At 36.8% G+C, this 25690-nt stretch overlaps 1 protein-coding gene across 1 annotated transcript; it reads right to left on the bottom strand.

Annotated features, from left to right (window-relative positions):
• Positions 1–9564: 9564 nt before the first annotated feature.
• LOC148302460 (macoilin-1-like) lies at positions 9565–25484 on the bottom strand. Its single transcript, XM_088271578.1, has 9 exons — positions 25293–25484; positions 24830–24971; positions 23420–23546; positions 21393–21667; positions 18576–19083; positions 17274–17762; positions 15949–16199; positions 14902–15079; positions 9565–13029 (listed from the first exon to the last, which is right to left on the bottom strand). The coding sequence occupies exons 1-9, from the start codon at positions 25370–25372 to the stop codon at positions 12797–12799; spliced, it is 2283 nt and encodes a 760-aa protein (XP_088127704.1). The 5' UTR covers positions 25373–25484; the 3' UTR covers positions 9565–12796.
• Positions 25485–25690: the final 206 nt, after the last annotated feature.

The following is a 25690-nucleotide window of genomic DNA, read 5'->3' as shown; positions in this document are numbered from 1 at the left end:
TTAAAAATATGCCGCTTTTGCTGGGATATATGACATTTTCTGGACATTCCGAAAACATGCACAACTGAAAATTGACGATTTTTGATATATCGATCACTCCTTTCAAGAACGTCATAAATCAAAAATCGTCAATTTTCAGTTGTGCGTGTTTTCAGAATGCTCAGAAAATGTACTGTATCCCAGCAAAAGAGGCATATTTTAACTTAATATTTACCCGCTACAGGGCAGAAAGTGTTGTTATTGCATTTTGAAGAAAAGGTATTGTTTAATTATTTTTTTAAATAAACTAGATATTTTTCAAATGGAGAAAAATCCTTCAGGTTTTACTTAAAAAGATCTGTTGCACAGAAAAAAGTTCAGCAAGAGGCTTAGTATTTATTTTTAATCCATTGTATTATATTTTTAAACATGAAAAACCTTCTCCTGAAAAATCAAGTTTTTTGATATGTGACGTTCTTGAAAGGAGTGAGCGATATGTAGAGTACATTTTTAACCCTTTACTTGTGCTGTATCACTAATATCACACGACTCATCAGTTGCAATTAAAATTGTGGAAACTAGCTTAACATCTTCGACTCGCTCCTCTGTTACATTCTTAAGACATTTTGGAAATTCTGTCTTGCACTGTTTTCGCAGACAGAGGCAATTCGGCGGGTGTATTGAAGTTATAAGATTGCTTGAGATATGGTAAAATTGGTGTTTATGTCGGAAGAGGGCGAAAAGCCGCAAACGTCTAGACAGAGAGCCGCTCCTGCCAACCTCTGTCCTAGGCAATATGGCAAAGTTATATATTCCTAGCTTGAGAGCAATTTATGTCGCTGTTGATAGCTACTACAGGTCAAATCTCTTTGTAGCGAATACCGAATTAACGAAATTGCCAGTATAACGAATCTGCAATTCGTCCCCGGAAAACTTCCATATAAAATGTACTGAACCAAAATTCAATGCAGCAAAGCCGATCTTAGAATAACGCAATTTTTTATCAAAATTTTAAATTGATGTTACAATTCATTTTTAAACATTGAGAAGTCCAAAAGAAAATTTCCCATTTTTTTTATCAAAAATTAAAAACCTATTTGAACTTGCTTTTTAATTCACTTTTCTTTCATTGCTTAAAAATTTCTTTTTTCCAATAAAGTCTCACAGTTTGAAAATCACAGTTTCATTTCTGTTATGTCCTGTAGTAGGTAGTTACCTATATTGTATCGATCACTGGCCGGAAGATCGGGTGTAGTGTAACAGAAATAACTAATTTTAATTTTCTAATAAGAGTGGGTACATATAATATAGCGATAAAATAAATTTAAAATGCGTCATATCCTATACATCCAGTGTAATGAATTTTCATTATAGCGAATATTTTTTTTGGTCCCGTGAAGTTTGTAATACCGAGATTTGACCTGTATTATGGCATAAAACTGGGAAGCAAGTTCGTTGCTTTGAATCTTTTGTGAACACTTTTTGAGTGCCTGCAAAATATGACAGCTAACAGGAATGGCATTTAGGAGCTACGTTTGCTCCAAATTAAGTTTTTAGGTTACATTACAAATCAATTTTTAAACACCATTCAAGAATTCTGTTAGTGGAAAGAATTCATTGATCTACAGTAGAAAATATAACTGTATAATATGGAAATAATAACAGCAAGTGATTTTCTGAATAAAATTGGTGACAATACTAAAGAACTTAATATGTAGTAAAATAAAAACCTGGTGTTTTTTTGTTTGTTTTTGTAACAATAAAGAGATTTATTTTTGTGTATTTCAGCTTTCATTTAGTTTTTTATTACTATTTTTTTTATCTGTATACATATAAGAATCCCATGAAGCATTGGCAATAATTTATCAAAACAAAATACAAATATATGTTCCAATACATTCATTAAAGGTCTACCCCATCGTAATTAATTGCTTTTTTGTGAATTCTTCGCATCCCCATTGATTTGAATGCTCTTCTTCTTTTGTGTTTGTCATGTCAGGTCCCCCTGACATCGACTATCACTTGAGAGTAATTGTCTTTGTCTCGAGCAGCTCTAAACAGCGCCTCGACGGTTCTGATCCCCGTCCAATCTCGTATATTCCGAAGCCAGGAGATCTGTCTTCTGGCCTTTGATTTGAATGCTTGAAGTTTAGTAATCTTGTCATGCCTACTTGACTGGATAGGAGTTGAGAATGAGTAGGGATTGCACAATGCAGGAAGTAAGGTTTATAGAAATACAAATAAATATTCTTCATTTTTTTATTGCTGTCGCAGCATTTGTTTATTACAAAGTAATACCGGAAACTTCTCACAATTGGAACTTCCACATCTCATACAAAATCTGTTAATCACAAGAACAAAGTTATAATAAAATCAAAATAGACGCTCCGATGGCTCGACTCTGTTTCTAACCACTAATCGGCAGGCAGCAGCGGCCATCGAGTGTCTCAAAGAGAGAAAATACCATCGTTACTAATAATCAAAATGTGATGTTCCGAATTTCTAAACTCGACTAAAATCCTATCACTGTGACACAAATTAAGTACATTCAAATTCACAAATATATATATTTTAAATCGTTCCGATGATAATCCAACGTCGGCGATGCAGATTGTGCACATGTGATATTTTTGCAAGTATAAAATGAAGTTTAAGTAGATTACTTTGTTTAAAAATTAGTTTAATACATAAATCATAATATGTATACACAACCGAAACTTGACACTATTATGCGGAGGTTGGCCTCGCAGACCTGACGTCGACCGGCGACATCTCTCGGTCGCGCGAGGAGACGCGTCCCGCTGTATTTCATACGTCGGGCGACGCGCATCTCTAAAGACTGGCGGCTTCCGGCTGACTTGGCCTTGACGACGGACCGAGTTCAGCGTATTTGTGCTCCCGACCAACTCTCCCAGAGTAAACTGGCGCCCGGGCTATTTTTAAAAAATATACGATTCATCTGTCAACGAGTCTTAAAAATAAAAACACAGGGTGTTTTTGTACATTTTACAGCCATTCCAGGTTGTCACGTTACCAGATAAAACTACCATCTAGGGTCATACTTGTATCAACGTACATACAAATTAAAGTTATCACATAAATATTACACATAAAAATACTAGGAATTTGTAGCGCAAAACAGTCTGATCGGGGACGCCGAGTGAGGCCATCTCGAGTCGCGCAAATGTGACATCTCACTCTGGCATTTTCAAATAACAATCTACAATAACACGACTACATGAGAATAACATCGATTTCGAAGGAGAGGGACGAATGCTCGGAGTGACCCCTTCATCTAGCGCGGGGTTCCTTTCATTACGTTCTGTTACAAAAGTAAAGGTTCATCTAAAATTTCATTTGGAAGAAAAGTGGATACAAGTCGCAGATTGATAACCGAGTATAGTATACATTAATAACTTTCTATACAGGTTTGCGCGAGACTAAACCTTCGCCGAGGTCGTCGGAAAACTAAGATTCACTGTTAAAGTTTTACAAAAATATTGGCTCAGTGTGAACAGTGACTGCGTTCGCACGTTTAGGTGATTCTTAAAACAGAATCGGATCGTGTCAACATAAGGATGGTATGTTACACCCATTATTCAAATTAAATAACCTAATCTAAAGCTCTTTGGTTCAACAATAAATGGAGACTCCATTTGCACTCTAAGCTGTTTCCCCAGAGACGAGAAAACAATACTGATTCTAAAATACGAGGATATTTGTTCACAAATATAATCAGAGGTCCACGACATGGCCTTCACACGCGCGGGCATATTACTCTCGGGCTTGTCTGTACACAATCATAAATAAATCTATTTAACACTTTTAGACAGAAACACATTTTACAAATATCTATTTTAAACACGGAGCACAAAATAAATGAGTCCACAAGTTATCTTATCCGTAATAGCGACAGGTACATTTTTGTTTGAATATTTTTCAGTCTCTGCTGTTAGTTATACAGGGAGGTCCATCGCGGGGTGCTTTTTGAAATGGCTGCTATTTTACCATCTACTTTTGGATAGATTTATTACATTATGCAACAGGAAGAAATGTACGGAAATTATGACTTATAAAGACATAATGTTTTTTTTAAAGTATGGCAAAAACGTTTAAGTAACTTCAAGTAAAATCATTTAAAAAAATGCTTCAAGTGAAATCATTAGTATGGCATGTATCACTCAATTTTGGGTTCTTTGCCAATAAAAAAATAATAAAAAACAAACAAAAAGACAATGTTAGTTTTTTCAATATGGTGTGAAGGTTTTTCTATTAAATTAATGTGGATTTATAACACAATTTGGCTAATTATAACAAATTGCTAAACAATGTTATATTTTCTGTCTCCATATTGGATTTAAAAAATACTTATAAAATTTGATCACAGTGGGACATTATGAAAATTCTGTTGAACTCTTCACCCTATTGCATTTTTTTATCATGTTAATGGAGGTTTTTGGCATAAAACATGTTACTATGGCTCAGTTTGGCTGAATAGAAATGAAAGAAAAGAGAAAGCACGCATTTCAAATATGTTGATTTTACAATGCTTGCAAGGCAATAAAAAATTTATGCAACAATGCAATTGAAAACATTGTAAATTCAGCGTAAAGAAGCACGCCGTCCGCCATGAATGATGTTAAGTATCGCGTGTGATGCTTTTACGTTCAACAGATGGCCCTGCCATTGCGGTCAAAAAAGCTGTTTAAAAAATATATCTTTATACTTGTCACACACAAGCTGTTGCAACATTGTGTCAAAATTTTATAGTACTAGGTGAGGTAACTTGAGGAGATTTGAGATTTTGAACAAACTAACATTTTTGTTTATGTAGATATGATGAACAGAATGTGATCTTTTGACTCAAGTCACGGAAAATGCCATAAAAAAACATCAATACACCAATATTATTAAATACTAGGCTAAAAATATGAGAGCTAATATTTATTTGACAATTATCATTTGATAACTATGTGAATAGTAAATATGGCAGCCATCACAGGTGTCAGGTAACCGTAATGATCCCTCCTTGTATATGAATACACAAACCACACAGACTACACAGATAATGTAACACATATCGCTCACTCCTTTCAAGAACGTCATAAATCAATAAACTTGATTTTTCGAGAGAACGTTTTTAAAGTTTAAAAAGAAATCACAATGTATTAAAAATAAACAGGAAGCCACTTATTGAACTTTTTACTGTGCAACAGATCTTTTTAGGTAAAACCTGAAGGTTTTTTCTCCATTTGAAAAATATTAAGTATATTTAAAAAAATAATTAAGCCATACCTTTCCTTCAAAATGCAAAAACAACACTTTCTGCCCAGTAGCGGGTAAATATTAAGTTAAAAATATGCCGCTTTTGCAGGGATATAGTACATTTTTTGGGCATTCCGAAAACATGCACAATTGAAAATTGACGATTTTCGATTTATGACGTTCTTGAAAGGAGTGAGCGATATGTATTGCTTGTCGTTTTACACATCTATGGAACTTATTATTATTATGGAAATTATTAGTATCTTACATTGGCAATATTCAGATCTTCACCGAGATCGCTTGATTGTCATTAGACTTGTTTTATTCTAATAACATCCCACCAGATATGCATACTGTTTTCCTCTTATCACCGAAAATTTGGCCTCTTAAAAATAAAGATTTTCATTTTTCACAGATTGAATTTTGTCCAAACTTCTCCGAGAATGGGCGTTAGTGCACTGCACTGCACTGCTCGGAATTTTACCGTCGGGCGCATCAGTTAGCGTGATAAAACGATGATTGGCTTGTGCGTTTGTCCATCTTTCTTCGGATCGGTGCGTGAACACGTTGCGCGTAAATTCGATCACGCTAAACTGTCGTAATCGCTTTTATTTTTCAAAACCAGACTGCCGGATGGTAAAATTTCACCTAGTGCACAAGCTGCCTATGGGTGGACCTTATCGCCCAAACAAAATTAGTCCTAAAGCATTAAGGATGAGACATTGCATCTGCAATTAAAATTCAAGCTAATTTCTTGAATTCTGTACGAAATTTCAATTTACTTTCTTTAAGTTCTTGTACAGTTATCTTCACAGGTAACATTTTAATAAAAATACTTTTATTTTAGGGCAAAACCGATGTATGAAAATTACTACCGTGGATAAGATTGCACGGATTGATAACGATTATATTATTTTCACAATATTAGTTATTTTTGGTTACCGATACCAGTCTGATGATGTCGGTAATAGCGAAACCCGGTCACTGCTCAGATAAAATACAATGGGCAAAAACTATAGAGTTGTTGTTTTATTATATAAAATGCAGTTCCACCAAGAAATGACAGTGCAAACATGAATCCTGAATCATGATATTGTAAAAAAAAACTTTTTTTAAACTCAATCAGATAGTTTAATCTTCTTGCACTCAATAGTGCACAGGGCAGTACATTGTACAAAAGCAGTGTTTTATTGATCATTAAAAAAGTGAAGGAAAGTTGATCAGCTCTGCGCGTCGGGTATCAGGCCAGGGTAATATTAAATAAATATTACAGTGAAAAATCACTTGTATACAACTATGTGTACAACTATTTTGACCCCCCTGGGAATCGAACCCGTGACACATTAACCAAACGCTTCGACCACTACACTACGAAGGCAGACGAAAAATTAAAGATTACTATCATGGATTGGATTACGTGGAATTATATTGAAATTCACAATATTATTTATTTTGTTATGTTTAAAATGTAAAAAAAATATGTTTGTTTCACAAGAACTCTTTAACTGGAAGGTTACTATCGGCCTTGAGAAACAAATTGTTACATTTGACCATTAAAAATAGAATTTTACATATTTAATAAAATTTGGTAATTTTATACCTCTCATCCGTAAAACGTGAAAATTGAAATACTTTGCTTTGATTTTAAGAGGCCGAACTAGCAGTGTATCCTTCTTGATGATCAATCTTCATCCACATATAAAGATAACATAACAGATTAAACTATACGTGTATATTACTGCAATGGTATCTACCACTTTTTTCCTAGTAAATATATTCTAGAATTAATAAGGATACTTTTCTCGTAGTAGGGTCAACCGCATAGTAACTGGCCATTTAATGCAGCGTACTTACTATCTTTCACATAAGTGTCAAATAGTTCATGCAGATAATAAAACACACTTTGTTTCCAAAATGATAAGATATACGAATATGCATCACATCAGCGCTTGACCCATTCTAAAATGGCAGCGAGACAATTATTCTAAAATAAATATTAAGACATTTTTAAAGTATTACATATTATTATACATTTACAGCGATAAAAGTATCACCGTTAATCTCGTCTTTTCCGGAAAGTAGCAAAATATTACTAAAGCGGTGATGGATTCACACTCATCTCATTGTAAATTTAAAAAATAACTGGAAGACCATTGTCATATAGTAGTGACAACATTAACTTTGTTGAATTACAGTAACTTCTGACTTTCTGACCCTTTTTCGTGCCAAATTGGTGCATAGGGCACTGCATCTCATCGATGCAGGATGCAGGATAATCAGTGAGCCTCGGAGACAACTCCCGCGTGATATAAAATAAATATAAGAATGAAAAATCACCTATATTTATTTTGACCGCCCTGGAAATTTAAATTAGCATGGTAGCCAAACACACCAACCATTACACTACGGTGACAGATTAACATTGTATTAAAGTCCTTAGCCATACAATATCAGCGGTAAATCTGTAGATCTATAATAAAATGCCATAGATAAAAACGGGACACATATAGCGAGAAAATTACGACATCAAAAGACAGATAACAGTTTTCCTAAAATTTCTGCCAAAAATGTGGTCAGTTACCTGCAGCGGCCAGCTACTGTACGGTTCACCCTATATACTAACATTAAAAATATGATTGTGTTTAAGTGCACCGGAAGATTTCATTTAACATGCCCAAGTGAAGACAATATCGTACTACGAACAAATAAATTAAAACAATTACGAAGAAAATCAATCACAAATCGTAAAAGTCTGGGATCCGGGACTATTGAACATAAAGATTATAAATGTGCTCGAGTTAAAACAATGTCTAGGAACGTTTTTTCTAATTCTTTAACAAGTATTAAATTTTTGTACTACGCATTTTGAGAATCATTTCGCAGAATGATAATTGTATTTTACAATCGTCACTATCATTTTTACACGTTAGAATTCACCGCAAATAAATTCCAGCATTTCACATATCGCTCATTCGGTGCATCAATGACGTAATTACACTTTTTTTTCAAAAACAAGTTAAATATGTCAAAATGTGCGGAAAGACTATTTACATCGGGAGAAACATGGACAGAATTAATTTTGTGGTAAAATGCTGCGAGATGGCGCGAGTGTCATTGTAGAATTGAGTAAAACGGCGCCATTTCTATTGCTACAATGTCCTGTTATATTTCTAAAAGTGTAATTATGACGTTGTTGCACCAAGTGAGCAATATATATGACTTTTTATTCTTGACTTGCATTTTATTATTTTACTAAACACCCTGCTTATGCTTGTTCAAGATACTGATGACAGATTACTTAAGCCATTCGAATGTGTGAGTATCCAAACAGCTACCAACATAAGTATCGTACCAAATGAAATGTTATTTATCGATTTGGCATTAACTTTGTGAAATAATGTGATGAATCAAATATAAAAATAAAACACTCGTAATGAGTTTATTAATGTAACTGTTTTGGGTTTATTAACCGGATACACGCGGCTCGCATAACCGTATGTGTTTTAACAGGACATGCCCCATACGCGGCTGACATAAGCGTTTGATAAAATAATACGTCAATCCTCGGCCTTATGACATCTGTTGAAATATCTGACTAATAATTTGTAACATCACAAGGATAAATAAAACAACAGATCCCTGATTTTTCTTGCGGTCGGTAATTAGTCCGCGCCATAATCATGCCCTATATCTGTCTCACTCTCGACGCTACGCATCGCCAGTGGGTAAGAGTGACACACGATGCGTGCTTTGATTTATTTATGTTAGGATCTAATTTGTTTATATTACGATATATTTCAAGAATAATGTGACACACGTGTATTATAGAGTACCAAAAAGGCACAATGAATCCCATTGAACGTTTTTGTTTAGGAAAATAAATCTTTTCATAACTAAATACATGATAAAAGTAATCATTTAAAAAACGGCGAAATACAGCCGCGCTCGAGCGACTCTTAGGAACAAAGTTAACGCGTTTAAAAGGTTAATGTAAACACGACTAGTTTAGAGAACTACAGAAACTAACTAGATACTCATGTTTACATTAACACGTTCAGCATGGATGATTCTTTAAGATTTCTATTAAGAAATACGGATGACTCAAACACCAGTGTTTGCAATCATCATACTCTGGACGTAAGAGAGATTGGTCACAGCAGTATTACTTTAAGATTTTGCCCACAGATGCCACTAGAAAGATATTACTACCCATAACAAAATAACATGTGGACCTGAATATAGGGCAGATACAGATACAGATTGAGAAACTCGAAAACAATATTGTATTTCAATACTTATTGAAATACAATATTGTTTTTCAACACTTATTGAAATACAGGTTATAAAGAAATATCATTTTAAAATTTTTCAAAAACAATGCTTTTGTGACAGTGCCCCTTCACAGTAGTAATTTTAACACAATTTCTACCTGACCCGAAATTGTTAATAAACTCAAAAAAGTGGTCTTATACGAATGTTTTATTTTTATTTTTAAATTATTTAGAATACCAAATGAAATTAAAAATTAACATATCAATGTTATTATTACATATTTCTTTAAAAAAATTGAGATCCGTCAACATATAAATTCAAAATAATAAACGCACAGCGTTTGATTTGCACACAAGTTAAATAATTACATCATCTAATTTTTAGCGTTTGACTGTTTGACAGGATCACTGCAACCTAAAGACAACTTTTTACTAATGTAAGATTTGTCCGCCTCTTGCTACTGTACTGTAGGTCCCGGGTTTGATTCCGAGAGGGTTCAAAATAAATACAAGAGATTTTCACTCTCGTATTTATTCAATATCACCCTGGACTCATACAAGTAGCGCAGGACTGACCTCCTTGCAGGGTAACACTGCGTCATTACGATGCAGTGCTCTATGCACCATTGGGTGCGTGTAAGGGTTGGGAGAAGATTTGTGGAGTTTCAATCGAATGGTGGAATTTATTTGACATAATTAGGAATTTTTCATCTGCAAATGACAATCTTTGACATAATTTAACACTGGAAAGAGGAAATGGTTGAATTGACATTTTCACAACTCTATTTTACTTGTATTAACCCAACGTCCGCAGCGTTTTAAATCAGTTATGACATTTCCACAATGCGGAGCAGTTATGACTTCTTTTAATTATTATTTTAGACACTTTCTATAACTGAAATACAAGTAACAAATCATTTAAATGGTGAATAAATTATCCATTTAAGCTTTGAAGGAGATGACATTATTCCACACCCATTTTCACTTTCCAGTGTCAATATGAAGATCAGAAATCTTCGTTTCTATTGACTCCAGAGGTCCTCAAGTAAATCTGAGAGGTGATATTACATCGAGAGCCTATTATACAAATCGCAAGAAAATTATCTAACCTTTTATACTACATTGCCGCCACAGCGACATAGAAATAATGTGTTTTTTTTTTTAATATTACAGTACAAAAGGTTTAACACGTTACAGATATCACTCACTCCTTTCAACAACATCATATATCAAAAAACTTGATCTTTCAGGAGATCGTTTTTTTAAAGAAGTTTAAAGATATAATAATAAATATCAAGCCATTTATTGAACTTTTTACTGTGCAACAGATCTTTTTAGGTAAAACCTTAAAAAAATAATAAAACAATACCTTTTCTTCAAAATGCAAAAACAACACTTTCCACCCTGTAGCGGGTAAATATTAAGTTAAAAATATGCCGCTTTTGCTGGGATATTGTACATTTTCTGGGCATTGCGAAAACATGCACAACTGAAAATTGACAGTTTTTGATATATGACGTTGTTTGAAGGAATGAGCGATATATTAAATGTTTGACTCTTATCAATGAACATCTCAATGTCTGACCAAACTGACTAACTGTTTCATCCTAGAGATTGAAAAGTGATGTTTGTATCTATCTTGGTGCGATTTGACAATAGACTGGCGATATAGACAACTTCGGGGGCAGAATGACCGCACCGCGACGAGTCATATTTTATTTGGGGATATGTTTCATTTTGCTCGGGGTCACGTTGCGGAAGCGCGGGATGGCGTATGTTCAACTTATTATGTATACTAACTGCTTTTGAAGAGGGTAAGGTACTGCTTTTCAGAAAAGAGATTCAAGCATACTGTCAACTTATTATATACCGTAGAACGGGGCTACTTGAACTTTGATGTGTTACTTGAGCCCAGTACAAAAAAAAAATCTGTATTTAATAATAATAAATAATAATAAACCCCTTATCCGCACCCCAATGGTGCATAGGGCACTGCGTCATATAAACGCAGTGTTATCTTGATCGTTTACACATGAAGGAAAGGTGATCAGCCCTCCGTTTCAAGTACCAGTCCAGGGTGATATTGAATAAATATTACAGTGAAAAAATCACTCATATTTATTCTTACCCCCCCTGGGAATCGAACCCGTATCTGTATCGTAATCTGTATTTGGTCTACAATAATGAAAGAATAAGTGTCACCTGTCAGGTATTCAATGAATCATGTCTATACGTTCATTATTGTAGACCAAACACAGATCTAAATATTTTTTTTGTACTGGGCTCAAGTAACACATCAAAGTTCAAGTAGCCCCGTTCTACGGTACACTAACTGTTTTTGAAGAGGGTAAGGATACTGCTTTTTAGGAAAGATTCAAGCATATTGTCGACAGAGAGGTAAAGCGATATAACAGTCAAATGGCAGTTTTGACATCGTCAATTGATTTGGCAGTCATACTGCCTGCCTCCATAGTGTAGCGGTTAGCACATTTAGCTGGAGATACCAGTATCAATTCACAAATAAAGAGAGAAGAAACGTGTTTTCTTCACTATAATATTTATTTAATATTACCCTGATATCTGAAGCGCAGGACTGATCACCTTGCCTTCGTGTGATAAACGATCAAATTAATATTGCATCAATTAGAAGGCAGTGCCCTATGTACTTCGGATGGGAAAGGTTTCTACATTGATTGATGCTTAAGGACGGGAAGGGTATTTTTACCTTCCATTCCAAAGTCAGAAAAGAAGGAACTATTTAATACTTTTATATTAATATTATGTACCAACCTCTTTATAAAGGTCTAAACTATATGTTTGTTTGTCCGCCTCCGTAGTGTAATGGTCAGCATGCTCGGCTACCATACTAGAGGTCCAAGGTTCGATTCCCAGGGGAAGGTCAAATAAATTAAAGTGATTTTTTCACTCTAATATTCATTCAATATTACCCTGGACTGGTACCTGAAGCGGAGGGCTGATAACCTTTCCTTCATGTATTAACAATCGAGGTAACACTGCGTTTATATGATGCAGTGCCCTATGCACCATCGGGTGCGGATAAGGTTTCAAAGAAACTATATATACACAATTATCAAATCCCGTCAAAAAACATCAGTCCGAAATGTGTTAATATAAAAAAATTATCCCGGGTTTTTTTAAAAATATAATTTGAACGGTTATATCGATTTGCCTCTCTGGCGACATTATTACTGAGGCTATTTAGATTTAGTTTGAGTAGGTAGGTACTGAGAGGGGGATCGGGGTTGTTAGGCAGGGGGGCACTAGGTATCCCCGATGAGGCCGGGGACCATGCCGCCCTTGGGCGTGTAGACGCTGGCGTTGGGGTCCAGGCTGCTGGGCGAGGGGGGTGGCAGGCGCGGCAGCTGCGGGGGGAAGGTGAGCTTGGACACGCCGCCCGGCGTGCCCGAGTAGGGCTCCGAGGGCATCACGGCCAGCATCTGGGCTATCTTGCCCTTCAGCTCGTCGATCTCCTTCTCCTGGGCCCGGATCATCACTGAAGAAAATAATACGCAACATTTTGGGTGCGTCGAAATCGTTGCCCACAGTAAGAGCTTAACCAAATTAACCATAGATGCTGCTGCAACTCGAACATAAAACGGTGTGAGATTTGTTATTTGAAATTATAAATTGAATCATCAGATGTAATGTGTTATTTTATGCCTACATTCGAACACATATCAGCTATCCAAACTTAAAAACAGTAAGGGACATTTTTTTTGTATTCCCTTTTTTTTACATTTTTGGACTAAGAAGAATCTACTTAGTCCAAAAATGCAAAAAAAAACATACTACAAAAAAATGTCCCTTACTGTGTTTTGAGTTTGAACAGCCGATATATCTGTGGTGACACAGAAGAAGGGCACAAGTCTGTGGTATATGTTACAGACTTGTGCCCCTCTTCTATTGGAACAGAACACCAGAACGGTTCTGGTGAACCACAGGTATAGACGTGTTCTGCAAACAACGGAAGGCGCCGTAGCACAGTTGGGTAGACACTCAACTGAGAAACTGATATCGCGGTTACAATTGCCGCCAGTTGTAAAGTAAATTCAATGATTTTTTTTTCAATTGGTCTGGGTATTTGTGACATCTTTTTCACATTTACCTTCCCTACCTGCAGACAAACCTCTAAAAGTAAGGGCTTCGCAGGTTATTCCTTAAAAAACAAAAACACATTTTTATTCATATCGCTCACTCCTTTCAAGAACGTCATAAATCAAAAAACTTGATTTTTCAGGAGAACGTTTTTAAAGTTTAAAAATATAATAAAATGTATTAAAAATAAATATCAAGCCACTCATTGAACTTTTTACTGTGCAAAAGATCATTTTGGGTAAAACTTGAAGGTTTTTTCAGAATTTTAAAAATATTTAGTGTTATTCAAAAAAATAATTAAACAATACCTTTTCTTAAAAATGCAAAAACAACACATTCTGCCCTGTAGCGGGTAAATATTAAGTTAAAAATATGCCGCTTTTGCTGGGATATAGAACATTTTCTGGGCATTCCGAAAACATGCTCAACTGAAAATTGACGATTTTTTATTTATGACGCTCTTGAAAGGAGTGAGCGATATGCCGACAATGTTTTGATATCATATCGACGGCCCCTACGTAAAGTACTCTATCTGCAAATCGGTTACTTTACAGGAGAGAGCTTAGAAGATTTTTACAACCTATTTTTTTATTTATTAATTAATGATTTTATCTGAAATTCTAAACTAGTATTATACATTCAAAAACATTTAACATAATGTATTAAATAGTTTTAAAGCCTTGTCAAAATTAAGTAGTTAGCATTTTAGGGGTTCAGTTTATTTCAAAAATTCGATGTAGATAGCATCTTATACGCCTGAAAACTAGGCGTAATTTTTTTTTTCATTTTTTTGTTTGTTTATATTTGTAGATAATGGTCAGTTGGTAACATACACCAAATATCTCAAAATTGACAAAAATGTAGTTAGAGCACTTTACGTAGGGTACATCGATGTATTTGAAATAATAAAAGAAAAACCTGCCCTTATTCCAAATAAAATTGTCGTTAAAACTCATCAGTCAAAGGGTGAATGAATACCAATAAGGAACTCCTACCAACCATCAAGCAGAGAAAGCTGATGTACTTCTGACACGTCATGAGAAATGAAAAATATCGTCTTCTCCACCTAATCATACAAGGAAAGATTGAGGGGCGAAGAACTCAAGGACGCTGAAGGACATCATGGCTGAGAAACCTACGACAATGGTTTGGCAGAAGCACCAAATCTCTGTTCCGAGCCATGATGATCGCCGATCTTCGTTAGAAGTGGCACAGAAAGAAGAAGAAGTCGAAGGGTTAGAAAGTATGCGAGTAAGGAGTTGGCCCTCACCTTCTCTCATGCCCAGCTGGCGCTTGACCTCCCCCACTGCGGAGAAGAGGTCCAGCTTGATGCGCGTCTCGGCCGAGAGCGAGCGCTCCAGGTGCTGAGCGCGCTCCTGCAGCGCCGAGAGCGCGCTGCGCCACGCCTCGGGCCCGTGCTCGCGGCACTTGCTCTCCAGGGTGCTGACCTGCAAACACAACAAACGTAACCGCACTCTATTATTATCAGTATACTAAGACATATCCGCCATGTAGTGTAATGGTCAGCACGCTCGGCTACCGTTCTGGAGGTCCCGGGTTTGATTCCCAAGGGGGGTAAAATAAATATAAGTGATTTTTTCACTGTAATATTTATTCAATATTACCCTGGAATGGTACCTGAAGCGGAGGGCTGATCACCTTTTCTTCATGTGTAAAACGATCATGATAACACTGCGTTTATAAGACACAGTGCCCCATGCACCATTGGGGTGCGGATAAGGGTTTTATTATTATTATTAAGTCATAAAATTTCATGACGTGGTGTCCGTTTTTTGTTTTATTCAAATATCTAAAGTTTAAACCTTAATATCTCCCTTACTTTTCTACAGATTTCAATAAGAATGTAACCGATAGTCTTGTGATTTTTCATATTAGTTTATTAGCCAATAATAACACATCATGAGACGTAGCGGTCGGTACTTTTTGTAGAAGGGATGCTGGACATCAAATGAATATACTCGTACTTACAATTATCTCCATAAAACGATTAAGCTCCATAACTCAATTACAAATGCAAAATATCTTCGAGACAGGACGATATATGCACAATGTTTTATAATAATAATATTTGTATGATTTTGTACAGCGCCGTTTTTGTAAAAATAAAATAACATTGAAGTCTCTGTAGAAATATGAAAATATTTAAATTGCAGTATTGCTGTTCTATTGTTGTTTAATTAGGAATCCATATCTTTTTACTCTTAAAATACAAGGGATGCGGCGCATCCACAGCATGTATGGACGGACCGCCCCTGATGATGATAATGATCCATCGATGGTAGGGTGGGTGGGTTACCTGCAGCTGCGTGTCCTGCAGGTCGCGCTCGGTGCGCGCGAGGCGATCCCGCGCCTGCGCCAGCTGCGCGCGCAGGCCGGCGGCCTCCTGCTCCAGCGCGGCGCGGCGCTGGCGGCAGGTGTCGGAGCGCCGCCGCTCCTCGGCCAGGCGCCGCTCCGCGCCCGCCAGCCGCCCGGCCAGCTGCTCGTTCTGCACGCGCAGCACCGCCGCCTCCGCCCGCACCGCCCGCACCGCGCGCTCCGTGCTCTCCTCTGCAAAAATTAACATTTTCATTAGGGAGGAATATCTAATTTAACGTACTCAACCTATAAAGAATTGTGTAAGACTTGCTTATTATAAACAAACAGCCAATATCAATATTTTAATGTTGAATTAATGTTTTACTTAGTAAATACCACTATTTCTTAAAATCTACTGTGACACGTGTTTCGATGCATTCTGCATCATTTCCAGACACAGTATTTTATCACAAACTAAGTAAAACATTGATTAAAAATGGGTAGATTTTACCACAAAGTGACTGCCGAATCAATTAATGAAATCAATATTTTCATTAATCATTTACTTTTGCAAAATTTGCCTTCGTAAAAACGTTGTTGTTGTAGCGTAAGTTGGTAGCGAATGACGTCACAGAAACGAATCCACACTACACCTATTACAGTTCTATGAAGCAGATACATATAAGGATATGCTCCATAACACACCCGATGACGTAAAATTTAATGATGTATAGCGGTATCCGTTTTTCATTTTATTCAAATATCTAAAGTTTAAACCTTCATATCTCCCTTACTTCTACATATACAGATTTCAAAAAGAATGTTACCAATAGTCTTGTGATTTTTCATATTAATTTATTAGCCAATAATAACACATTGTGAAAATGATCCACTGTGGCAAATTTGTGTTGAAAAGTCGAATGATGAGCGTATTGTCCTCTGAGGATCTATAACCGCCCTACACATACGAGCGTACGTGATACGCTAACCCTGTGCCAAAATTATTTAATACGAGACAGAGAGGGAACAAGCTAACAAAAAAGTACATCAGTTCCGTCCTAAAAGCACCTATTATTGCAAAAAAAATAGGTAGGAATACAACAAACATTGTTTTAATAATTCTGTAGTAAAAAATATGAATTTTTTCAACGGAATTAACTCATAAAATAACGCGAGAGAGAGAAGGGTGGTTAAACTATCTTTCTCTGTATTATATGTCTTCACTAGACTCAAAAAATCTGTGTTTGATTTTAACATTTAATACATAAAGAGCTCTACAAATTAAACACCAAATCTATAAATAAATAAAAATCTAAGTAAACTCACTCTGTTCGGTTTGTTTTTGGTAAAAATCATTTTCTTTTTCTTTAAATGATTCTCTTTCTTTAGCATCTTTTTCTTTGTCCCTGTCTTTCTTGTCTTTGTGGATTTCCTTTTCTCCTCTGCAGATATCCCCGTTGCTCGTTTCCCTATCCCTGAGATCCCTCTCCTTGTGAGAATATTTGTCTTTCTCCGAATCCTTTTCTTTGACCGCTTCTTTGTCTTTGTGAGATTCGTTTTCCCTCTGGGAATCTCTTTGCGATTCCCTTTTATCGCTTTCTCTGTGAGATTCCTTCTCTTTGTGAGAGTCTTTTTCTTTAACTGTATATTTTTCTTTGTGAGATTCTTTTTCCTTGTGATTCTCTTTGGGAGATTCTTTATCCTTACTCGAGTCCTTGTTTACTTCTCGTTCCTTGTCTTTGTTTTTATTCTTTTTCTTGTCGTCTCTGAAAGCGAGTATGACTTCTTTCCTTTCCCATTTCGATGAAAGCCTCACTACAAAAAAAAGAAATACATATTTAGTTGAAAAAATATTTTTTTTAATATGGTGGAAGCCGGTTATAAGACGTCTTTTACATCGACGTTGTTGCCATTCTTGTTTTAAGGCGCCTAAAAAAGGTTTTCCATCCCTGTTATAGATGAAGGTAGAATAAAGTGATTATAATAATGCTTTATTTAAATAAATGTACGAGATTAGGCGTAGATCAGGACCAGGCTGTTCACAGCTGCCCAAGACAAGAAAAATTACTCTCAAGTGGTAGTCAACAACGGGGGGACCTGACATGACACGCACAGAAGAAAGAAATACATTATGTCATTATTTCTTTGGGAAAATCTCCCTAGGTGGGATGTCAATGAGGAAAAATAATATGCGACCATTTAATAGCTAAAAAACTAGCAAGTTTTGAAAATAGGTGCCTGAGGCGAATACTGGGTATAAAGTGGTGTGACTTCGTCAGGAATGATGATGTGAGGAGAAGAACTGAACAGCTCCTAATACTGGAAGTCCTAAAGAGGAGAAGGTGGACATGGTTGGGACATGTCCTTAGAATGCCACCTGGCATGTCCCAACCAGGTGAGTGCATCAACCCCTCATGTCGCTTCTTCCAACCCCGAGGATTCCGGCGCCCCGGAAGGCCGCTGACGACCATTCACCGACTATACTCAGCGGAACTTCGAGACGCCAGACTGACCTGGGAGCAAGCCAAGGAGATAGCGCGTGACAGAGAGACGTCTCGTGTTGGCCATATTCTCCACCTAGGGAGCGAACATGGAAAGAAGAAGTTAATAGCAATGCAATCGACTTACCTCTAGGAATTTTTTCTGTGTACAGTTCGGTATCGGCGTGACCGGGTTCCGAGTTGACCGCAGGCGGGACTCGGCTTCTGTCGGTCTCCTGGGAGTCCTTCTGCCGCTCGCCCAGGTGAGGAGACTTGTCCCGCTGATGCGGAATGACCCCATTGGTGTGCGAGTGCTTGCTTTGGGCCAATTTGGCACTCTCCCTTTCCTTGTGGTTGGGGAGGTGGTTCTGACTAGACTTGCCGCAGCAGCTCTCGCTGGCGCCGCTCTCGGGGCCCTCCTTGGTGTGGCCGGCCACCGGCGACTGCACGACGAGCGTGTGGTTGTGGTTGTGATGGTAGGAAGACAAACTTCTGTCGTTCTGGTGCTGGTTGCTCTTCGCGTCAGACTTTTTACTGTGGCTTTTGGAAGAGTTCATGTGAATCGCGTTGCCGTTCATCTGCTTCTCCGAAAGAGTCACTTCCGGAGCCTTCTCTATCGTAGGGCTGGCTCCTTTTTCCGGCTCTTTCACTGCCGGCTGCGAAAAAGAAAAGAAAATAAATTTCACATATAACTGAGCAATTCAATGAGTTATTAGAATTCATAATTTTTTTTATTTGTTTACATTTATTTAAATCACAATTGTTGCATATTTAAACATATTTTTTTTGCAGAGACCCACCAAGCCACCTTATGTGTCTTGTCGGTGGAGTTCTTTTTTAATACATTTTTCATTGTTTTTAACGAAATATACACACAAAAAAAGAGAGAAAAATTAAGAATACCTATAAACATTTTACAATTTTTATAAAATTAACACTTGATCATTTACCCATTCCTTTATTTTGCCTTTGTTCCATATTTTATTTTGACCTCTAACATCCGTCGACAACAAATTTTAAAATGTATATTAAAAACGATATATTGTAGTGTTCAACTCCCACATTTACTGTTAATTCTTGGGACTATCAAACCTTTGTTGTGTGTAAATCGTGTATCATGAAAGTTTTACTTGGTAAATACCACTATTTCTTAAAATCTACTGTTTACAAGTGTTTCGATGCATTTCGCAACATAAAATGTAGGCTTAGCTTCACATACGGTGTTTAAAAATGGTTCGGAATGCATCGAAACACACGTCACAATAGATTTTAAGAAACAGTAGTTTTTATCAAGCAAGACTTGAATTTAAAATGGATAGATAGTGACTGTCGAATAACTAAATGGAATTATTACTTTATGTTACTCGTTTACGTAGCAAATAGTTGTGGATTTAATTACACTTCATTGACCGAGTGCCATGACAAAATAATAATATGCAAAACTCAAGATTTACACATTTGAAACAGGTAAAAAATTACTAGGCATGAAGCGAAATATTTGTTAGAAAAATTAAAAAAAACAACTGTAGGTAGCATTGAAAGTTATCCCACCGCATTCTCGGATCTGATATAGAAGCATGTAGGCTTCCTGACAGACCCTCTCTTACAATGCAATTTTTCGTTTTGTGAACTAAGTTGCGAAAATTATAAAAAATATGAAACAAAATTGTATCCCGATTTTACTATGAATTTACATTTAAAAGCTTTCAATGTCACTGCTAGTTTAAATAAATACAAGTTTGTAAAGCCACCACTAAAATTTCTAAAAGTGCTTTTTTTAGATGGGAATTGCATTTACTATTTACCTTGCTCATTATGTACAAGGTTTATAGATCATTAAGTGGATTTTTGTTTCTTCTATGTAAATAAATATATTTTATTTTAATTTGTGTCAATCTAGACCAGAGGTTCCCAAACTCTTTTATCTCGTAGACCCCTTGCCTTACCTGATATTGATTTTTATCAAATTCATTAACTTCAAATATATTTTTGACAGCCAGTATATGTAGTGTTACTCACTTTGAACCACACATGTTACGTTTTACACATTTATATTTTAAATTCAAATTACAACATAGACCCCTTGCAAGTTGTCATAGACCCCTGGGGGTCAATATAGACCACTTTGGGAATCACTGATCTAGACCAATCAGGAACTTCTCAGCATTAGCTCATTGCTGGGAGGAAACCACATAGAAATCCCCAGGAGAAGGCGAACTGTTGACCGCCGTCAACAGACCTTCTGTTCCACTAGAAGAGGGTTCGGCTTGGTTTGTGGTACCAATGTCCTTCACTATTTTTATCATGTATGATCAGTGTTAGTATTAACTGTAGGTAACATTTTGAGTGTGTCCAAATACTTGTTCACAAATCTATTGTAGTATTTTTCATAATTTTTTTTGGCATCTCATCAAAGATAAAGAAGAACATGAAAGTTTGGGCATTTACGAGGCTGACGACCGTCATAGGCTGGTTTAAGTGATCACTTTACACACGTACAACATTCACCAATTCTACCCATTATTGACAACCACACTACTCAAATTCTTAGTTCTATATATCGTAGTCATACAGGAGAAAGTGACCAAGTGCATTTTTTACAAAAACGTGATCATTGACTATTTGATATCTTACTAGCTTAATATTGCCCTGAAAATAAAATCCCAAAGGATTTAAAACTTCGAAGTACATTATATTGACTTTTTAAAAATGACATAGCATGCAATGAAACTGCATTGATGTTTATTTTCTTGCCAAGCAAAAGTGACTTAAATGGCCCCCCTGAACATTTTACGTTAGTTGGTCACTTTCTCCTGTATGACTACGATATATGAATCCATTTTGAAACAGTGTTCTTGGTCGTCAGCCCCGTAAATGCCCAGACTTCCATATTCTTCTTCATCTTTGATGAGATGTTAAAAAAATAATTAAGTGTAGGCGGTGAAATGGATCAGGAGTTGGTCACCTTCTGGTTTGGCGGGAGCGCCTGCTGCAGCAGCTGCAGGTAGAAGGTGTTCTCGCGGGCGACCTCGCGCTGGCGCCGCCGCCGCATGCGGTGGCCCACGAAGGACTTGAGGCCGAAGCCGAGCGTGACCACCGGGTAGCCGATGCAGTGCGCCGCGAAGGGCCGGCACAGGTCCAGGTGCGCGGGCATGTGACGCAGGTCGCGCAGCCGCACGCCTGCCTCCACGTACACCAGCACAGTGCACAGGATCATGGTCGGCAGGCACACCCCTTTGTCTGACGACCACAAACAGTACATATTGGATTACCAGCTACACACTACACAACTGATGCTTTAGTTCTTTGGATAGCCTGGGATGACTGCTTGTGATTGGGAGAGGAAGATCCCCACAAGATGGACCTATCAAGTTAAGGCAGCAGAAGGCACACTATTATTATTAAACCATATCCGCTCCCTAGGTGGAGCATATGGAGTCCACAAACTGTCTCCAGGGTTTTCTGTCGGCTGCCAGCTCCCTTGTATCCTCCCAAGTCAGATCCGCATCCCGAAGTTCTGACGAGAACTGCCGACAAATTGTCAGCGGTGGTCGTCCTGGGCGGCGCGAACCTGATACTCTTGTAAAAGAGGCAAGTGTGATTAAGGCTCTCAGGAGGCATGCGGAGTACATGGCCAATACAACTGAATTGCCTTTTCTTGACGACAGTTGTGACCAATATTTGCTGTGTCCTACGCCTTATTCTTTATTCCTCAGAAAGTCAAACCACCGCACGCCGAAAATTCTCCGCAGACACCTATTTTCAAAGCTTAGTATACGGCTGCCCTGTGCCTTTGTAAGGTGCCATGTTTCACAGCCATATAAGAGAACAGGAGCAATGCAGGCATTGTATAGGCGGCATTTGGTCTTCACCGAGTATAAATCCGATCTCCAGACAGCCTTCATACTGTTAAATGCGGACCCTGCGAGTCCTAATCGCACTCCCAGTTCCTTTTGAAGGCTGCCATTTTCAGTCACGTACACTCCCAAGTACTTAAAAAACTCTCGACCCTTTCGATGAGCTGGTTACTCAACGTCAAGGGCATCCTTCATAACTAACCAAACCCCAAACTTAAACATTAGACTACGAGTTACACAGTACATCGCATACTCGAGTTTCGCTGCTATAGCGCCAAGAAAATAGAGTCTTAACCTGTCCAGGAGTTAGTTTTTACGGACAAAACTATATCTGGGGAGTGAGTTTTTTTTGCTATTTTTTTTTACTTTTTATAATTTTATATCATAGTCGATGCTATAAGCAAGATATTTTCTTGAATAAAAAAAAATATTTACACCAGTAAACATGATTTATATAAAAATTATCCAAACATTGATAAATCATGTTTTATATCGGCCATACATGTACAGCCATACTCCTTTGAGGAAAGTTTAATATGGCCGTACATGTACGGCCATAAGAGAGAGAGGCTAAGAGAGAATTCGGAATCAGGAATTTCTATATTTCTTTCTAGTATGTAACAGTCGTTTATGTGACAAATTATTTTGAAAATCTATTGCTACTACTACTACTACTACTACCATCACGCTGTTTCACTGCAGGGGTAGGCAGAAAGGATGGAACGCCACACTCTTCTGTCCTGACATACACTCTTCGCCTCCTTCACATCCATACATCTAGTCATACATGCGCTCTGATTATGCAGACTTTTGACACCACTAGATTTTAGATTCTGGTCGTGTCAAGTCTTTTTCAGTCATCCTCGTTCTGTTTACCCGCTCACATTCAACACATATATTTTCTTAGTCATCCCCTCGCTAGCCATTCGCTCCACATGTCCATACCACCGTAAAGAACTCTTCCTGATCTTTTCAATTATGCTTTGTTCAGCCTTACATTCCTTCCTTATATCTTCGTTTTTAAATCTATTGTTTGAGAGTGTGTTCTTAATTATTATTTTAAATATTGTTAAAGGCATAAATAAAATAAAATAAAGATTAAATTAAAAATAAATTAGCGCGAGATTCCACTCACCCGTGTACCAAACGTACTGAACCCACACATACGTGCTGGCCGCGAAGAACACCCACTGCACGGGAATGAAGAAGAAGCAGATCATGTCTGACGTGACGGCAATGCATACAAAGAAAACTGAGAAAGCCTGGAAGAAACGCCACAGTTAAAAATCAACTCCCACCAGAATCTACATTCGTCTTACATCAACAAATTACCCATGGATAATGCGGAACCCGCATCATGGATAAGCTTGGAGGATGTGGACTCTTTGGATATATGTAATGCGCAAAGGTTGAATATGTCAATGCTCCGCAAATGGTGTTGCCGTGAGCCGGGTACAAGTGTACTGCGGTCAATTCCAATATGTTTGACATTTTAAAAATTTTCATTATGTATTCAATACACGATGACAAATTGTGTTTCATAAAACTGTATATTTTTCAAAATGTAGTATAGAATAATAATTTCATAAGATATTTAAAATTTGCTAAAAAAATTATTATATGTAGCCAGTAGCTATTTCCGTATATTATCAATTAGATACTGTTAATTAAATTTTTTAAAGCATAAAATTGAAAACAATTTTTTTTGTTTTTCACATCACAACAAAGATGAAGAAGAATTTGGAAGTCTGGGCATTTACGGGACTTATGACCGTCATAGGCTGGTTTAAGTGATCACTTCACACACCAATGCTACTACCCATGACAACCACACTACTTAAATTATTGGAACTTCTTGATATATTGATTAAACTCGAAACATTGTTTGAATTCACTAGAACTTCACAAGAGATATCTATGGTAGGATGAGAGAAGCTTTTTATTGAGCAGAAACTCTATAATTTGTATGTAAGGTCCGAATCTTGGATTATATTCACATACATCGCTCACTCCTTTCAAGAACGTCATAAATCAAAAATCGACAATTTTCAGTTGTGCATGTGTTCGGAATGCACAGAAAATCTACTATATTCCAGCAAAAGAGACATATTTTTAACTTAATATTTACCCGCTACAGGGCAGAAAGTGTTGTTTTTGCATTCTGAAGAAAATGTGTTAAGTTATTTTTTTAAATATACTTAATATTTTTTAAATGGAGAAAAAACCTTCAGGTTTTACCTTATAAGATCTGTTGCACAGTAAAAAGTTCAATAAGTGGCTTGATATTTAATTTTAATACATTGTATTATATTTTTAAACTTTAAAAACGTTCTCCTGAAAAATCACGTTTTTTTATTTATGACGTTCTTGAAAGGAGTGAGCGACATGAGAAACGCTAGAAAATATCCTTTTAGTTTATTTTTATTTTAGCTTATAATTTGACTTTATAAGTCGATTTAAAAGTGAAAACAAAACAGTCAAGATGTAATTGCAATTCGTTACAAGTGTTTTATTGCAATAATATTGTAAGAATGACAATACTTACCAAACCCTGGTATTTAAAGGAGTCATATACGGATCGAAGCAGCATCCAAAAGGGCCAAAGGAACTCAAATCTGAACTCCAGAATAAAATCTGCCAGGATCACCATGGCCCATAACATTAAAAATTTCAGGTACAAAAGGGTGCTGAAAATAATATTTACAATTTGAATAATAATAGAAACGTTACGATAGTTGCGCTCATTTTATCCGAGGTGGGGGGTTAAGAACTCCCGTAAAACCTTTACTCATAAATTGGCGGCAAAAGAACCTGCTTTGCAATTATTATTGAGACGAGCAGATGTTCCATAACTCCTTGCCGAGTCGAAAATGAATCGATGTCCCGCTTTTTAAAACACCTCACTAGATGCGTCGGCTTTTAATAATTACGGAAAAAATTAAATAAAATATATTTTAACTGATTTCTAAGTCGTTCCAACGGTATATTAAATTATATTTTATATATACCTTCCGTATATTCCTTCAGTGATCTTGTTGCGCTTTATCGGCCGCCTCATTTTGCCGCACTCGGCATTTCGCCTCTTCATATTTTTTAACACTTATTATCGATCAAATTTAATTCTTGACTTTGTAAGTAATTATTTTAAAATAAACATTTAAAACAATATCACTGCTCACGCAAAATGTCTTTTGTTGTCAACCTAGCCTAGAATCACGTCAGAATTTATGAGAAGGCCGCTCGGCTATCTGCTGTCACGGATATTGTGCTGCCACTCGACAAAATAATATTCCCCCCTTTATTTAAAGTAGGCTCTGAAAATTTAACCAATAGCAGACCCGGAAATCAAGATGTTGCCACTTTTTTTCTTTTGAGAACGAAGAATCCGTCAGTCGTATGTACCCAA

Source organism: Brachycentrus maculatus, unplaced genomic scaffold, assembly GCF_059751285.1.
Source record: "Brachycentrus maculatus isolate JH-2025_06_01 unplaced genomic scaffold, ASM5975128v1 h1tg000452l, whole genome shotgun sequence".
Classification (NCBI taxonomy): Eukaryota; Metazoa; Arthropoda; class Insecta; order Trichoptera; family Brachycentridae; genus Brachycentrus; species Brachycentrus maculatus.
The sequence above is the reverse complement of the archived record's forward strand: the minus strand, read 5'-3'. Positions and strand labels throughout refer to the sequence as shown.

Coding starts and splice junctions, on each gene's coding strand:
- LOC148302460 (XM_088271578.1), bottom strand. CDS start 25,372: ATGAAGAGGCGAAATGCCGAGTGCGGCAAAATGAGGCGGCCGATAAAG. Junction 23,547..24,829: donor CCTTTAAATACCAGGGTTTG/GTAAGTATTGTC, acceptor CGTTTCTTCCAG/GCTTTCTCAGTTTTCTTTGT. Junction 13,030..14,901: donor CCAGCTGGGCATGAGAGAAG/GTGAGGGCCAAC, acceptor TATTTTCTTCAG/TGATGATCCGGGCCCAGGAG.